Genomic DNA, 18,549 nt, shown 5'->3' with positions numbered 1-18,549 from the left:
TATAGAAAACCATAGTTATAGGAAAATGCAATCTGTTGATCTCTTCATGGTAGAGTCTGTATATCATTTACACTTCACTTCTCTGTGGGTGGAAAAGCTTTTTTCATGGTTTATTTAGTGGGAAGTCATTTTGATCAGCAAGATGAGTAATACTTTACAGCTGTTTGCAATTACTGCCTCTGCTCTGCCAGGAGTTCTAACTATTACACAAACTGAAATACCAAATGAGTTGATGCAAGATGGGAAGAGAAATACATATTTCATAGGCCCATTCATTTCACCAGAAATTATCCATCACTTTTTCTTTCAATTCTATCTTTCTAAATTCAAAGTTACATCTCAAGGTAATTTTGAATTACCTAATTCCAAAGGATTTTTATCAATGAAGGAAAGTGCACCTGCTAACACTAAATTTCCTATTGTTGCCACTGGAAGCGCACCATTGCCTAAATTCCACACAGGTCTGAAGCCAGTTTGGCGAGGAGAAAGAACACAGGCCTTGATCTGCATATTTGTCTCTTTAAAACACCCATTCTTCATGATTTTAAGGAAATGATCATGCTCATTATTTTCTTCCCTCCCAATCTTTCTAACATGGGCCCACATAAAACTTGTCCCCCTCCGCCAACATCCCTTCACACAAACACACACACACACACTCTCTCTCTCTCTCTCTCCCTCTCTCTCTCCATCTCTCTCTCTCTGTCTCTGAGATGAGGAACAAGCTCAGGGGGAGGTCTTGGGATTAGTTCTGATTGGTTCTGATTGGGTCACATGTCCATCACTGAACCAGTGGAATGCTGCATGCTAATTGGCTAGTTCTGGGTCAAATGCCCACCTCTGAGGACAGAGGAAGAATCAACTTGTTTAATTAATCCACGTGGATGGGCTGAGCTCAGGCAGAACTACCAGCAAAACTTGAGTGCTGTTTTTAGAAAAAATAAATGGAATATATTTGAAATGAAGAAAAACATTATATCTCCACTCAGGCATTTCTCTTTCCTGGGCAATTGACTGGAGGGTGCATGGGGCAAACTCATCCAGGCTGCAATGATTTATTGAAAAACGCCATGCTTATTCAAATGGACAACAATTCATAAAACTTGACTAGATCCAAAACCTGGCCGGGCGCGGTGGCTCACGCCTGTAATCCCAGCTCTCAGGGAGGCAAGAGGCGGGAGGATAGCTTGAGCCCAGGAGTTCGAGACCTGTCTGGGCAATATAGCGAGACCTCGTTCTCCAGAAAAAGGAAAAAAAAAAAAAGACAAAAAAAAAATAAGCGTAACTCCCCTTAAAGCAACAACTACCCCCCCCCCAACTTTTAAACACTCCAATGAAAGGGTAATGCAATGTATTAATACATATTAATAATTAACACCCTGGCCTGGTGCGGTGGCTCATGCCAGTAATCCCAGCACTTTGGGAGGCCAAGGCGGGTGGATCACAAGGTCAGGAGGTCGAGACAATCCTGGCTAACATGATGAAACCCCGTCTCTACTAAGAATACAAAAAATTAGCCGGGCATGGTTGCAGGCACCTGTAGTCCTAGCTACTCGGGAGGCTGAGGCAGGAGAATGGCGTGAACCTGGGAGTCGGAGCTTGTAGTGAGCCGAGATCGCGCCACTGCACTCCAGCCTGGGCGACAGAGCGAGACTCCGTCTCAAAAAAAATATAATAATAGTAATAAGTAACACCTACTCTTAGGGATACCCTGCTCTTCACTTAGCAGAAGATGTTAGATGATAGGCGAGCAATTGATCAAAAGGTCAGAGGATCACAGGCATTTCTGTGATGTAGCAAGCACTGAGAATAGCTGTGAATATCCCAGGAATTTTCTGTAGGTATCAATAAAGCAAGATTTTGGTTCCTGAACACTGACCTGAGTTCTAGTTTGGCAAACTTTGTATTTTTTATTCACATTTAGCTTCCAGTGTTTTGAAACAGAGGTTAATTCAAGGAGAAGACCCAAAGGATAAGGAAGGGAAACATTTTTTTCCACATACTTTGTGATATGCATGTAATACAGACGTAGGGGTGAAAAGAATGCTGATAAATGTAACATTTTATTAACTAATGAAGCCTAAGGAAGAACATGTAAAGAGATCAGAATCTGATTTCAGATTTTACTTGCTCCTACATAGATATGTCAGGGAAATTCAAATAAATTAAGACTCAAACACAACCCACAAGAACATCGGCAGATGACATGCCAGACACTGTGCCCAGAGCCTTCTCAAGCAGGGGCTTCTTGAATCCTCCCGAGGATTCTGGAAGAAGGGTGATATTCTCCCCTTCCACAGATGAGGAAACTGAAGTCAGAAAGATCAAGATCACAAAAATACTCAATGGTGGATCTGGTAGATGAATGAAAGTCTTCTAACACCAACTCTACCCTCTCTTTTCAGGACAAAATGTACCTTCAATTTAGCTGGTTCATCCAACTACCATAGATAGGATTTTGTTTTGTTTTTCAGTTTCTAAAAGACACAACCATGGCTTTACTTAATTGGAACAAAAATTCTGACAACTAAACCTTCCCTTTCCCGGGAAGGCAGGCTGCAAAGGCACAGAGACTGCAGAATCTGGAAGATGACAACTTCTGAGAATCAGGGTTAATGACCAGGGCTCATCATTTAGAATCGTGTTTTGACTTCTCTGCAGTGCTCCAGGAGAATAAATTAGAGGTTGAGCTAGGAGGGACTAATAAACCAGTGGGCTTTGAGTCACAAGGACCTAGATTTGAAGATTGGCATAAATAATTATAACTGGAATAACTTTGGATAATTTACCCAACCTCATTGACCCTCATTTGTGAAATAAAAATAATAAAAATAATACTTACCGCATTGGATTATTGTGAGAATTAACCATGGTAATACATATAAAGCATTTAGCCCAAGCCTGGCCCATGGTAAGTACATCATAAATGATAGAGATATTATTAGTATTACTAATAGTGTTAAGATTAGTAGTGTTTCTTAAGATTGATTAGAAGTAAACCTCTTTTGTGGGAGGAGGGAAATGTATTAATTTGTTTTATAGAAACATGATATGCTAAGTTAGTGAATTTATGTGAGGCAGTGAGTGCGACAGACAAGGCAATGAGTGGAAGACATGAGTGTATTTGCCTTTTTGGGACCTCAAGAGTGAGGTGAGCCAAGGGCAAAGCTGAGCCAAGGGCAAAGCTGATCCAAAAGGAAGCTGTGCCAGATACATGGAGTGGTGGAGGTAGTGAAACTCCTTATGTCAGTGAAATTACAACAAAGAATGCCTTTTGTAAATGCAGCAAACAAAAATTAGGGGTGGAAAAACACATGGTTTTTAATGTCCAATTTAGGGGATATTTAGGTCCAATTTAGGGGAGGATGAAAAGAAGAATTTAGTTCATGCAGCAGGTAAGGAATAGAATTATGGGATAATAGCCTTGAATTATTTAGATCAATTTACTGAGACCATAATCTCAGGAATTTCTGACATTGTAGTAAAAGTAAATGAGGGGTCTGTAGATCCACATGGCTTAACCTGTGTGGCCACTGCTTGTGATCACCTCTGTATGAAAGAACCCCGATTTGAGGTGGCTCAATGCATTAACCATGTCAATTGCTTCCTGCTCCTTGTTGTCACCAAAGTGGGCCACACTCACCTAGAAATTAGGGCAGGTAGAAGGGGGAGCCCCTAACCATTTGCCTTAGTTTCTGGGCTCCCTTTTTGGTTTTGACCCCTGCAATAGTAATCTTTTGGTGAAGGAACACACAAGCCTGCCATTGGCGGGGGTAAGGATCCCAAGGGTTTGGGGAGAAGTTTTGCTGTCTTATCTGAGAATGGGGTCATGTTGCTTTTGGATCACAGGATCTCAGGGAGACAGGGAGCTCCAAGTCCTGAGAAGGAGGAATGGTACCTGGTACCTGGTACCTTGAATATGAGGCGCATGCTAAAAGGTAAGGAAGAGAAAGAAAGAAAGAAAGAGAGAGAGGGAGAGAGAGAGAGAGAAGAAGGAAGAAATTAAGAAAGGTGTTTGGCTTTAGACCTGATTATTTCACCTGTAGAAAGAGCTAATTTCGCTGACTGGTGAGGATGGGGGTGGGGGAATGTAGCTATTTCCTGATGATGTCTTCTGTGCTGAAAGTGCCCTGGATAGCAAGGAAGGGCACTGGGCCAGGAGAAACCACCAGAAAGAGGGCAGCCCTCCAGTGCAAGAGGGTGAAGCAGCCTGCTCTTGCCTAGTGTGGACAGAACTGAAGGCATCTTCATCATGGACTCGAGTGCTCCCTGTGGATGCTGAGGGACTCTGGAGCCCCAAGGGATTTTGCTTTACTGGGCTTCTTGCCCTGCTGCAAATGCATCCTTTCATAGTTCTTTCTTGTGACTGCAGGAGATTGTCCTCCAGCATCAAAAAGAGAAGCAAAAGATCATGGATCCAGGCCAGGGTTTCCCACTAGTTAGCCACAAATCACTTGGTTTTCTAGGCCTCAGTTTCCTCATCTAGTAAATGAGAGTTAAATAAGATTATTTCATGTATCATCTAAATCCCAAACATGATTTTTCAATATCTTTTGTCTACTGTCTTCCCCTATCAATTCTTTCCAAAAAAGTCCCTGTTGAGAGGTCTGAGACCTTGAATCCTAAATGCCTAATGTGGTGACTGGAACACAGTAGGTGCTCAAGAAATACTTATTAAATGAATGTTTGTTTGGAAAGCCTCTGTTGAATGGATGCTGCTTTCTATTCTCTCTTCCCAGAGAAAAGAGGCAAAAATCTATGGCATTATAAGAGGGAAAATCATTCTAATAGTTGATGACACACAAAACATTAAAGCAATGCTCAGTCACCATACATTAAGTCTTTTAAATATGGCTTTTAAACAGCTTTTCTTGTTAGCCACATGAAATACAGTAATCCTTTAGCTCTCCTGAGTCAGATTATCAGCTATTTCAAGTAAGTGTTAACATTTCTGTCACTGGCAAAAGTGAATTATGTTTTCCTTCCCAAGCATGCATCAACATGCCCAACAAGTGGGCTGCACAATACTCTCTAATGGGATGGTGTGAGGTGCCACTGCTTGGTGATTATGAAGCAGCTCGACATCTGGAGGTGGGGGCATGTCAGCCTGAGCAGGGCCAGGCAACCTTTGCAGGATGAGTGAATGAATGAATTGGGATGTCATCCTGGGTGAATAACAGAACTCCTATAAGTGCTCTGGCTTTGGTCTATAAATAACCTGCACAGAAAATTCTGGATGTTGTTATTCCTTGTGAATTTCTGTGTCAGGGTTAATGGCAATACAAAGGATATCAGCTACTTTATGCTCAAACACCCATTGTTTAGATATCTGGAAAATCTGTCCACAGGGAAAATTCAGTTGGGTTATTCAAAGTTCTTATTTTATGAACCAGTTGATCATTGTGGATCAGAGAAAGGTCATATTTAAGAGACAAACTGCAATAGAAATTCAAATTGCTTAACAGGTGAATGTGATCAGGCCCTGGTTGCCTCTTCCACCTCCTCTTGGCCGTTCAGCGAGTCACACTGCTGCACCACATCATGTCTTTTCACCGCCCTTCCTGTGATGGGAACAACTACCCATCTTGTCTACCTGGAGAAATCTCACCCATCCCCCAGAATGATGCTTTTCTGTATTCCCCAGCATTTTGTACCTACCTCTATTGGCACTTCTAAATCTCATTCTATTTATATGCATATAATCTTGTCTCTTCCATTGAATGGTGAATTTCTTGAGATCAGAAACTATATTTTATTTTGAATTTTGAATTTCAAATGCTCTGGCATATATCAGAAACCAAACGAATGATTGTTGATATTAATAACTGGTACTTAAGTGTATCTCAGTTATTCACACTGCAACACTGGAAAGTAAATATTATTACTTTCATTTTAAAGATAGAATACAGGATCACAGATTTTTAGATAACTTGCCCAAAGTAATAAACTAGTGATAGAATATCTTAGATTGAAAATCAACTGCGCAATCCCCATTTTAAATTAAATATTTAATTTAACACATTTAACATGTGTGCAGAATCACTAAAACTTCACAAATTGTATTTGTTAGTTCATGGATACATATGTATTTTGTTCTAACCAGAACAGTGGAAACCTAGCACTGAATTAGCTCCACTGTTTTGTCTTTTTTCACTTCTTGATATCAGCACATCCTATCAGTGCTTTCTGCCTTTGGCTTACAGATGAGTAAGGAAGGGCTGAAAGGAAAATGGGCTCTCCCATCTTTTTCTGTCCTTCCATATCATTATTTCAGTGTAAGTGGCTGGCTAATACAGGGAAGTAAGAAAGGATCTGGAGAACTCCTGTGGTGAGAGAATTCACTTTTGAGGAAATGAAGACTTTAAGGGGGAAAATAGAATGAAGACGAAGGTCAGAAATATTTGTATAAAAGCTCCTACAAATACCTTTCTAGTAAGGAAATTTAACTGCAAAAATAAACACCAAATATAGGCAATCGATGACTTTTCTCACACTAAATTAGTAGTAATGCATGTACATTTATTTCCCTTGCCGTGTTTAGCTTAATTGAAACTTTTCAGGATCTCTCCTGAAAACTGGTGGCTGCCAATTTGTTTTACTCCAATATGCATGCTAATAAGCATGTGTAAAGGTAGAGATCAATAGTCATTAAAGGTAACACGCATGCTAACAAGAATTTTTATGTGTCTTTCTCATCCTCCAACCAAATGTTTCATGCTTTTCTGATTTTATGGTTGGAGCTCCTCTTCTTTGATGCCCCCTCCAGTCTCTTCAGTGGAGTCGGAAGCAGAGACTTGGCTGCCTGAGATGGAAAAGGCATTGGAGACCCTCGACTGTTCTCTGCTGAGGAAGTATTTAGTGCTCTTCTCTCCCAGAGTGCTATTGGGATTAGATTGCTTAGGTCTGGGAGTGTTAACTTCTCGCCTAGGCTCCTGTTGCCTGGCCCTCCTTAACACTTTGTGGCTCCCTCCTCAGAGAAAGGCACAGTTCTAAGGCTGGAATGAATTCCCTTTGTCACGCATGTCCATGTGAAGAGATCACCAAACAGGCTTTGTGTGAGCAACAAGGCTGTTTATTTCACCTGGGTGCAGGCAGGCTGAGTCCAAAAAAGAGTCAGCAAAGGGTGGTGGGATCATCATTAGTTCTCATGGGTTTTGGGATCAGTTAAGGTGGGGCAGAAACAAATTACAATGGTGGAATGTCATCAGTTAAGGCTATTTTCACTTCTTTTGTGGCTCTTCAGTTGCTTCAGGTCATCTGGATGTATAGTGCAGGTCACAGGGGATATGATGGCTTAGCTTGGGCTCAGAGGCCTGACAGTATGTAATCTGCATTTCCCAAAAGACTGTCACCAATGATTTGAAATAATTGATTGACTGTCACCTACATTCTACTTGTTATTGCCCTCTCTCACCACCAGTAAAAGACCTACCAGCATTTCTATTCAAACAAGCCATTGTTCATGCAACATGGACTTAAGGCTGTCCACTCCAGCAGTGCTCACTCCACTGGCCCAACAAAGCCTGTGCCACAGCTGGCATCCCTTCTCTGCAAACATGAGGAAACTTGGGTTTTGTGAATTGGTAAGTTGCTCAAGGGTGCAGACTTCGAAGAGACAGACCTGGATCATCAATTTATACTTCTGACTCTAAGGGCACTACCTTCCTTCTGTGTTCGAGCTGATCAACTTCTCATCTCAATACGAAATCATCACAACACTTTATGCCACTTGTTTATATTACTTCATATTACTTCTTACTTTCACGGTCACACAGATTCGTTTCCTTTGGCAAACAAACTAAAATTGTGGCAATTAAGTGAGAAGGTTAGGGAAGAAGGTTAGGGCAGGAGGGGTGTGGTCTGAAAAGCCTCACAAGACCAAAGGGCAGTGACTCCTAAGGACAGGGAGCTCAGGGATTCATTGCACAGGCCCGAGGTGGGAGCGGTGTGAAGAGCAGGCCTCATGGTTTGTCAGGGTGGAGCATAGTTTAGTCAACGTTATGTACTTAAGGCTGGTAAATACACCACAGACTTCATTAGCTAAGCAGCAATCCATACAGATATTAACCAATTGCCCACTCTGTGCCAAGCATATATGCCATCGTTTGGTGATTTTCACCTATTCATACAATCTTCTCAACAAGTCTGTAAGGTCTTTTGGGATAGAGAAAGTCTCCTGCATCTTGTGCTCTCTTACCACTTTTTGCTTAATAGATTTTGTTATTTCAAATTCTAAAAAGGAAGGAAATTAAACAATTCTTAACCAAATGATCGTTCTCAAACAGGGTCAGTGCCCTCTCTTGGGATGCAAATCCTATGTATCTTATTCCAATGAATAACTCTGTAGTTAGTCATTGATATGGCAAGTTCAGGCTTTTGCTCTTCCTCTTTGAACGTCAGTGGGTGCATTTTATTTCTCTCTCTCTCTGTTTTTATTATTATTAATTTTTTTTTGCAGAATTAAGGAAGCCAAACCCTCAGCCTCATGTAGAAAGAGCTCATTTATTGCAACTAAAATATCTCTTCTTGGAAGGCCATGACCTCAGAAAGGTGAGAACTTCAGTTTTTCTAAAGCAGTGAATATTTCATCTCTCTTACTCTGGACAAGTATTGAACCATGTATTATTCCTGCTTGATTCCCTGGTCTGTTCACTCCTGGTTCCTTGTCCCACTGTCATTTTCAAGTGAGAGCTTCAAATTGCACAGGAATTCCAACTGCACCATTCCTTTTACTCTTGACATTTCTATGAGCTTCAAGTACCCAATAAGAATTCTGTTTCTGGTGTTTGCCAACTGAATTCGCATGGACAGAAGGGTGCATGCCCCACACCATTTGCAGGAACTGTTTCTTATGATCAGTAACTTTAAAGCAATGCACCTCCTTGGGCTCTTAACTATATCATCCCAGGAGCTGCTGCTCCTTTTTTCCCATCTCCTTCATCATCCATGTGTCAGACATGCCTCAGGCCTACTGGGCATCTGCTGTTTATCAGTGGGCCCCTCTCTGCCCCCAGCCCCCTGGGAAAGCCCTCTGAGGAGTGAATTATTGGAAACACAAGGCAAGGCCACAGACTTATTGGGGGAGACAAATATATAAACAAGACAATTATGGCAGGTGTGAATAATGCAATAATAATGTTGTTTACCAATAGGAGTGCAGAGGAGGGTCCCTTAGCACAGCCTATAATGGAGTGTGGAAAGGAGAAACCAAAAATTCTCTAGAAAGAAATGGCCTCAAAATTGAGGCTTAAAGATCTATCTTTAAGCTATCTTTGTTGCTATCTTTTTCAAAAGGAAGAGATTGGTAGAAAAGAGAAAAAAACTTTTTTATTTCTGTTGTCCTTCCAGTAGTATTTATTATTAGCATGCCCTGGGAAATCTGTGTCTACTGCTTCTTCAGAATTCATTACACCTGGTGAGTCCCATGGGCCAAGGCCCCCATATAATTTCTATGCCTTTGCTTAATTAAGACACTGTGATAGACTGGGCAGACATTTCCTGGCAATTTATGATCAGCTGGAGGAGCTTAAGTCTTAAAGCAAAGCTGTGAAAATATGCAGTTATGTTTATATAAAAAGTAGTAAAATTATAACTTTTCATGTCTTAGTCAGCTAAAAGTTGAAAAGGCACATTGTTGTGGTTGACAAGCTGCATTTATACTTTTTGTTCTTTTCCTATTCACTAAAAGCCATTCACAAATAAACAGGAAGAGAGAGACACACACTCTGAGTTTGACACTTGCTCTTTTTTATTAGGTATTTGGAATCCAGGTCAATGTGAAGAACTTCCCTAAGACTCATTGCTGGCTAACACTGGGATTAGTCACTCAAAGAGCTTTGTAGTGTGACCATCATTAAGACTTTTACAGATGTCTTTATTTAATCACACAGGTTTAGCAGAGTTCAGCCAATAGACTGTGGAATGGACAGAATGAGCCCAATGCTTGTCTGACAAAATATGTCGAATTTGTCAGTTCTAAGTGTAACACTTGGATCTTTCACAGCTATCACCATGTAGTACAGCGTTATTCACCTATCCAAGTTCATAGAAGATTCCAGGCTCTGCACCAAGTATTTTCCACCTATAACAGGGATAAAGTTTTAGATATATTTTCTAAGTTTTCTTACAGTTGGGCTGATTTCTGTCCTTGCACCCTGCTAGGGTCTGACAGTTTCTGCCTTCTTAGAATTTGTATGTTGAAATTTTAACTCCTACGGTGATGGTATCAGAGGGTGAAGACTTAGGGAGGTGATTAGGTCATGGGGGCAGATCCACATGAATGGGATTAGTGCCCTTATGAGGCACTCAAGGAAAAGCCCTTGCCTCTTCCACCAATGTGAGGACACAGTGAGAAAGCACCGTCTATGAACCAGAAAACAGGCCTCAGCAGACATGGAATTTGCTGGTGCCTTCATCTTAGACTTCCCAGACTTGAGAACGGTGAGAAATATGTTTCTGTTTTTTATAAGCTACCCAGTCTATGGTAGTTTGTTGTAGTAGCCAGAATAAACCAAGATACAGCCAATTTCATCATTTGGGCTAAACTTTGAGACTGAAATCTTAGAGGAATGAGGAGCAAATGATATAGGACAGTTGCATTCAGACAGGAAGGGAAAGTAAGAGGAAAGCTTACCCCTTCCCATCCTGTCAGATAATGGAGGCAGAAAAATAAAGTAGAACAAAATGGTTCCTATTCCCACATAAGAATCATACACCAAATGCAAAAGTCTTTTAGGAACATAGAAGTATGGGGCAATACACAAATATCAGAGGAGTAGGTTATTTTCCAAGGCAGAGTCTGCAGGCCCCTAGAACAACTTGTGCCTTCAGCGGGATGCCAGATCCATCATGGCTCCAGAGCAATTCTGTGGGAAGGCTGCAGAATGGGTTCAGGTGGTGAGTCCACGATGGAGCCCTGGCTCTCCATTGTCTGCACTTGTTATGACAGGGATTTAAGATTTCCCAAATGCTCCAGAAGGGATGTGGAAGTGTTGAGAAAGGAGTGGGCAACTGTCAGAAGCTTGGGGTCAGAGTGGAAAGGATAAAATGGGGGTGGACTTGAATACACACAAATGCCTGAAACCTTGGACTCCAGGAAGCCAAAGCTTCACTCCAAAAGGATAGGCAGAGCTAGACAGAGCTCAGCAATCCTCAGACAAGGAGAGGTGGACCAGCCTGTCCACAGCTGGGCATAGAGGGCATCTAAGGATTCCACATGATCTGAATTTTTTTTCTCTCCACTATCACAAGGACACAGTAAACCCCTCATACAACTTGGTGTCATTCCAGGGAAGTTCAGGAGTAGGAGACAGAATCTGAAAGTCTGAAAAGCATCTAAAACAGATTGTGTTAACTAAATGACATGTCAATTACTAGATCAAACCAAGATCGCACGACTGCCTCCACTATCAATGGGAGTGCAAGTCTACAAAGACTAGTCTGCATATAGAACACTAAAAGGCCCCTGTTTTTCCCACATTTTGACTCTAACATCAGTACATTTGCAGCCCCACTGCATGTGTGTCATCTCATTGAATTCCCAGAACAAACCTGCAAGGTAAATATTGCTATTATTCCGATGAAAAAAACAGATCTACAAAGGTCATATACATACATTACTCCCAGTTTTACAGCTAGACATGTAATGTGGAATCAGTTCCACATTTGAATATAGATCAGTCTGAATCTAAGAGTCATGGTGTTCCCATGATGACTCATGAGTTTGCTTCTTGAATGTGGAAACATATGATGCTTTGCATATGAAGGAAGATAAATGTAATTGATGTTGTGTATGCAATGTACCTTTTTTCTTCAGGGACTCTTATTGGGACCTGTAAGGACACATAAATGAAAAACAGTTACCTTCTAGTAGGTCTAAATGTCAGTGTAGCATAACAAGGGGATGGGTGCAGAGCCCCTGGAAGCAGCAGGGTTTATGTTAGAGTTGAATGTTCCATCTTTGGAGCTGTTTGTTGGATAAATGAAGAAACACAAAAGTAGTAATTGTTCAGGAGGTAGCAAGTGGCATGTGGTGTTGGTTTAATTAGAAGAGGTGAGAGCAGAGCTGAACTATTCAATGAAACAGACATTTATTTTGCTCTTAATATATACATGACACAATGAGAGAATACAGTGATGCCTAAACCATGGCAGGGTACAATAGGATATAATATTATATGAGATGGTGCACTGAAAGTGATTTTTTTTCTTGTTTTAAAAGCAGCTTCTTTCTTGCTCTAATCTTTGTAAAACTAAAAGCAAAATCTGCGCCTGTGTGGAGGAGATATGGTGCAGAGCTCTCAGTAAGGACTGAGCCAGTTAATAAATTTGCAGCCCCTTTTCACCTTGTCACCATCTCGCTGTCTATGGCAGCATCTGTGGCCTCTATCACACATTTTGCTTCTCTTACTTTCTTTATACTCTTATCCAGTTCAGCTTTGTTTGTCGGCTCTTATGCAACCTACACAAGTGGAATTCTCCTTGGACTCTTTTGTCTCAAACATAAATTGAAAAACCACAACTTTGGCAATGGCCTGCTGGGTGCATTTCAGTACACTATATCTCAACCAACTGAGTCAAAGGGGGAAACATGTTTTTACTTACAACCTAAAGACAAAGGCTCTTCAGGGCTATGAGGAAAGCTTACTTTGAAAGTGCAGTAAAGGGGATTTTAAAGAAGAAAACAAATGGCAATGGAATTTTACTCTTTCCAGGAAACAAAAAATTAGAATTTGTAGACTCTAAACTCAGACTGCTGGAAAAATAATTGGGCCTTTATTTGTTCCCTTTAGAGAAGAGAAAAAAAAAAATCTCTTAATTCTCCTGGGAGAATTAACTGCAGATGGAGAGTAGGTTCTTAGGAATTTCTCACAAGGGAATCAATGGCACATCCTGCCCGCCCTGTCCCCAAGCTAGATCAGCTGCTTCCTGGCCAGAAGACCACAATTATCACGTGACTTCAGTGGCACTGGCAGCTCCCTTACATACCAGACCCAACCAATAGCTCATGTTGAGAATGGTGCCTGAGAGGCCCCAGTGAACTGGCAGGGGGCATGGGGCTTTCTTGCTGGAGAGAAACCTGTCCAATGACTTTGCAGTGTGCTCAAGGTTTACATGGGGTTTTCTGGAAAGATAGTGGCAGGGGTGAAAGGCATTTATCTGAGCTTTGCCATTGCCTTTTTCTAGGGCCTTATCCTAGCTCTCTTGCTCTTCATTCTTACCATGACAGAAAATATGGAGCAATCACAGGGACTCTTTTCTTGTATAAGCAGAGATATCATGCACAAATCTGGTGACTCTGAATGTGCAGTGGGAGGGGCTCAAGAGCTCTCAAGCATTCAAGGTGGAAAAAGCCCCTCACTACTCACTGTACATCCATCCTCAAACTGACACACATTGGCTCTTCCCTCATCCTCTAGAGCTAAAACATAAGCTGAAGGTGGCCCTACACTCCTTCTTCTTTATGGGAACACATTGCCCATGAACTTCCTGAGTCAGATAGCCCCATAGGAAAACATAGGTGAGAAAAGTTTGGGGAAAGAACTTGAAGTAGCATGAACTAGAGAACACTCTGGAAGAGTTAAGAAAAGGTGCACTTTTTTTCCCCTTATGTCTAGGAGGTCCAAAGACTGTGAGGAAGATTCAACAGAACTATTCAATAGCTAGTTATTCACAAGATTTATTTATTTCCACACTGTAGGCAGTGTTTCCCAGTCTCCCTTGCAGTTAGGTGGCATGCAACTGCATTCAGCCTGTGGGAAGTGGGCAGAAGTGATTATTCACCTTGGCCACTTACCCTCCTGTGTACAATTCTTTCTCTTCACTTGCTGATGAATATTGACACTCAGGGAGATCCCAGAAGCTCCATGCTGAAAATGGTGGATCTTCTTTCAGCCTCGATCTCTGAAAGACTATGTAGACCCTTCTCTCCTCTTCTCATTATAAGTAGAAGAAAGACCAGAGCATGCTCTCTCTCCCCCTGCCCAGCATTGAGAGCACAGAGGAAAGAAGATGTGAGGGCATAGTGAGAAGGAGGCCATCTGTGAGCGAGGTGTTGTGGGAAGTCAGGGACCCCGAACCAAGGGACTGGCTGCAGCCAAGGCAGAAGAACATAAATTGTGACGATCTCATGGACATTTATCAGTTTCCCCAAATTAATACTTTTATAATTTCTTACACCTGTCTTTACTGCAGTCTCTGAACATAAATTGTGAAGATTTCATGGACATTTATCAGTTCCCCAATCAATACTCTTGTAGTTTCTTATGCCTGTCTTTACTTTAATCTCTTAATCCTGTTATCTTTGTAAGCTGAGAATGTACGTCACCTCAAGACCACTATTGTATAAACTGATTGTAAAATATGTGTGTTTGAACAACATGAAATCAGTGCACCCTGAAAAAGAACAGAGTAACAGAGATTTTCAGGGAACAAGGGAAGACAACCATAAGGTCTGACTGCCTGCAGGGTCAGGCAGAATAGAGCCATATTTTTCTTCTTGCAGAGATCCTATAGACGGGTGTGTGAGTAGGAGAAATATCACTGAATTCTTTTTCCAGAAAGGAATATTAATAATTGATAACCCTGGAGAAGGAATGCATTCCTGGGGGTAGGTCTGTAGATGGCTGCTCTGGGAGTGTCTGTCTTATGCGGTTGAGATAAGGGCTGAAATATGCCCTGGTCTCCTGCAGTACCCTCGGGCTTACTAGGATTGGAAAATTCCAGCCTGGTAAATTCTAGTCAGACCAGTTGTCTGCTCTCGAACCCTGTTTCCTGCTAAGATGTTTATCAAGACAATGCAAGCACAGTGGGACATAGACCTTCATCAGTAATTCTAATTTTGCCTTTGCCTTGTGATATGTATTGCCCTTTGAAGCATGTGATCCTTGTGACCTACTCTCTGTACAACCCCTCCCCTTTTAAAATCCCTAATAAAAACTTGCTGGTTTTGCAGCTCGTGGTTGCCATCGCAGTCCTACCAATATGTGATGACACCCCCGGAGGCCCAGCTGTAAAATTTCTCTCTTTGTACTCTTTCTCTTTATTTCTCAGACCAGCCAACACTTAGGGAAAATAGAAAGAACCTATGTTGAAATACTGAGTGCTGGTTCCCCTGATAGCGAGGAAAACAGCCCTCACTAGACACCCACCCTGACAGCATCTTAATCTTGAATTTCTAGCCTCCAGAACTGTGATTTAAAAATGCTTTGTTTTTTAAGCCAAACAGTCTATGGTATTTTGTTATGGCAGCCTGAGCAGACTAATACAACCATAGATCACACTCTCACCCTAATCCTTGTTGCAGATTGAATTTTACATTATGAAAAATAAACATCTCTTTTTGTTAAGCCACTGAGATGTCAGGCTTTATCTCTTACAACAGCTGGTGTTTATATTTCTGATACAAAGACCACACAGAGCTAATCAAGTGTGTGATATCCCTTTTCTCAAAATGTACAGGCTGGATTTTTATATGCAAACTCTACATTAAGTGCAAAAGATTCCTTAGGGTCAACATCCAAGCTTATTACCAAAAAAAAAAAAAAAAAAAGCTAACTAATACTTCATTAACAGATATTTAAAAACTAAGAGTACTTATTTAAGCCAGCTAGTTTTTCAAACATTTTATGACTCTTAGCTCATTTCATTCTCATAGAAATCTATGAGGTATAATACTTTTTTTTTTTTTTGGCATTTTTAAATTTTTATTTTTTAGAGACAAGGATCACTCTGTCACCCAGGCTGGAGTGCCGTGGCGCAATCTTGGCTCTCTATAGCCATGACCTCCTAGGCTCAAGCAATCCTCCCACCTCAGCCTCACCAGTAGCTAGGACTACAGGCACACACCACCACGCCTGGCTAATTTTTGTATTTTTTTGTCAAGATGGGGTCTCACTATGTTGGCTGGTCTTGAACTCCTGGCCTCAAGTGATATGCCTGCCTTGGCCTCCCAAAGTGCTGGGATTACAGGTGTGCGCCACTGCGCGTGGCCAGGTTTTTCACAGGAAACCCAGACCGTGGGATTAGGAGGCTGGAGAAAGTGGAAGCCACCCCCGCCCACCTCCCCACCACACTGCCCTGCGTGCATCCCACAGATATTGTTCCCAACACTTGCTCTACCACAAAATGATTTTGTCACAAGCACTGGTTTGTGACCAGCTCCTCTGAAGCGAGAAGCCTGTTCTCTAAGGAGCTGAGGCTGGGCAGCCAAGCCAGCCCTGGCCAAGAGAGTGTGGGATCTGCTACCTGTGGATCCTGTACGCCTGTCTGTCCCATCGGCCGGGGCCTTGGAGGGTGTCCAAGCTGTCTCTGTGGATGCCGTGTCTGCTCGTGTCAGGGAAGGGCCAGGACACTGGACAGAAGGGATGCAGGCTCCAACTCGCCTCGGCCACCCACTCGCCAGGCAGACTTGGCTGGGCTGCTGGAGCTACGAACCCTAAGCAGGCAGCAGGGCCAGGGGAGGTCAGACCATTGGGGCTGTGCACAGGGGCCACCCACATGCCCTGGAGCCAGGAGGCCCCGGAGTCCCTGGGACCACCCCCACCCCAGGCAGCCTGGGAAGGCTCAGGGTGCTGGGCCCCCGCCTGGGAGCTGAGAGTGGTCCTGCTCTGCACTTCCCAGACACCCCCAGTGGGGTGCACCACCATACCCAGCCTGCCCAGTCCTGCTGCAGGACATGGGCCAGCGAGGCCCCGCAGAGCACTGGGATGGGGGAAGCTCAGGCAGGGGGAGCCAAGCTGGGCCTCAGGGTCCTGGGGACGCACCACCCCCTTGCTTTCCACAACTTGAAAACAAGGACTGATCAGTCACTGATTCACAGTCCAAAAACCAACCCCCAAATCCCAGGGCTTCCAGCAACAAAGAAGGACCTCTCTCACTTCCGGGTCAGCAAGAGCTTCAGGGCTGGGCCCACTCCACATCTCCTCCCTGCAGAAGGACCCTCTGCTCTCCACCCCCAGAGCAATGCAATGGGCTGCCTGGGTTTGGAGCAGCTGGGTAGGGTGAGGGGAATGGGTGGGATAGGGGGGTGCAGCCCAGAGGGTGCAAACAACAGGTGAGGAGCAGGCCGAGGGCCTTGCCAGGGCCATCTGTGTCCCTGGTCACTGAGGGTGGCAGGGGAGACTGAAAGGGAAACAGACCCCCAGGTGGGGAGGGCCCCGAGCCAGCCCCCACGGCAGCCCCTGCAGGCCTCAGTGCTCCTGGATCCCACCAGGGCCACAGCAGGAACTGAGGCTGAAGCAAATCAGGGCAGCTGGTGGCACAGCTGGGGCCACACCCAGGCACAATTCCTTCCCAACACAGCCAGGAGGCTATCTTGGGGGCACCAGTGCCTGCTCAGGGATGGACTTGGGGCCTCCACAACTGCAGTCCCCACAAACCCTGTGCAAGGTCCACCCTGACTGCTTGGGGGCTGGGGCCCCCAGTGGAGGGATGTGGCTTGTTGTCCTGAGGAGAGCGGGGGCAGCTGTCCCAGGGTGGGCCCAGCCCTGTGAATCAGGGAGCAGCTCATGGGAACGGCCCTGGGGGTGCAGGGGAAGTTCACAGAGCCATTTATTGAGCCCCACAACCGACCAGAAGGAAGGGTGTCCACCAGGCTCAGGCCATGGTACTTGAGGGGCCGGCGCTCTCTACTTGGCCCACACATGTGTCCTGAGGAGTTGTGGCATGCCCGCTGCCCTGGTCAGAGCTGGCCGCCATCTTCCAGCTGCATCTGCCGGGCCAGCGTCTGCCCGATGGCCACCAGGGGGCTGGCTCTGTAGGCCGGACTGCCCAGCAGCTCCTGAAACCGGGTCCTTCCTTCCTCGAGAAGGTGCTGTCTCTGGGCTGTGCTCATCCGACTGAGCTCTGAGGGCCGGGGCTTGTTGCTCTCCCTGCTGCAGGCTTGGCGCCAGCTGCCAGCCTCGAGCCCCAGCAGCTCGGGCAGGGCATCCCTGAGCGGGTGCAGGTCCCCCACCACCACCGTGGCCCTCCGCCTCCGCTCCTCCCTGTGCTTCTGCTCAGCCAGTTTTATGGCTTCGATTTTCTGCAAGCATTGCTCACGCCTCAGCTTCATTTTCTCCTTCTTGGGCAAAATGGTCTTGGCCTCTGCACCTCTCCTGATGGAAGTTACGCTCCTGACATCCAGCTCCAGCGTCTGCACCAAGGCGCTGGGGTCTATCTTGGTCCTGGCAAAGATGTTGGTGTTGATGAACGGAGGTATAATTCTTATTAGCCCTGTTTTTATAGATGAAGACAATGAAACAGCTATTGCAAACTTATAACTGAGAAAGAGATCTGACCTAACCAACTCCATCTGCTTTTTACCTCCAAGCTGTCCTTGTTCATTCCTGGGTGTAGGGTGAACTAACTTTGGGAGGAACTTACTTTATAGTGTAAAACAAAGATATTAACACCCCTTTCTCAAAACAAACCTCCTTCTTGCCTGGGGACTAGACTGCCTTTGTAAGACTAACAAATTAGCTACAAAATTAGAAATTATCGTTTAGGAGTCATGCAGCTGGAGGCTACAAGATTCTAATCCTCCCTAAACTGCTCCTAAGATCAGTGCTT

General features: G+C 43.9%; 1 protein-coding gene across 1 annotated transcript; it reads right to left on the bottom strand.

The window, feature by feature from the left end:
* Positions 1 to 17,555: 17,555 nt before the first annotated feature.
* On the bottom strand, positions 17,556 to 18,292 carry LOC134756976 (ribosome biogenesis protein SLX9 homolog). Its single transcript, XM_063697291.1, has one exon. The coding sequence runs from the start codon at positions 18,290 to 18,292 to the stop codon at positions 17,681 to 17,683; it is 612 nt and encodes a 203-aa protein (XP_063553361.1). The 3' UTR covers positions 17,556 to 17,680.
* Positions 18,293 to 18,549: the final 257 nt, after the last annotated feature.

The sequence above is a fragment of the Gorilla gorilla genome, chromosome 14, assembly GCF_029281585.2.
Source record: "Gorilla gorilla gorilla isolate KB3781 chromosome 14, NHGRI_mGorGor1-v2.1_pri, whole genome shotgun sequence".
NCBI lineage: Eukaryota > Metazoa > Chordata > Mammalia > Primates > Hominidae > Gorilla > Gorilla gorilla.
The sequence above is the reverse complement of the archived record's forward strand: the minus strand, read 5'-3'. Positions and strand labels throughout refer to the sequence as shown.

What these genes read in the sequence shown, in the direction of transcription:
- LOC134756976 (XM_063697291.1), bottom strand. Translation starts at nt 18,292, where the DNA reads ATGGAGTTGGTTAGGTCAGATCTCTTTCTCAGTTATAAGTTTGCAATA.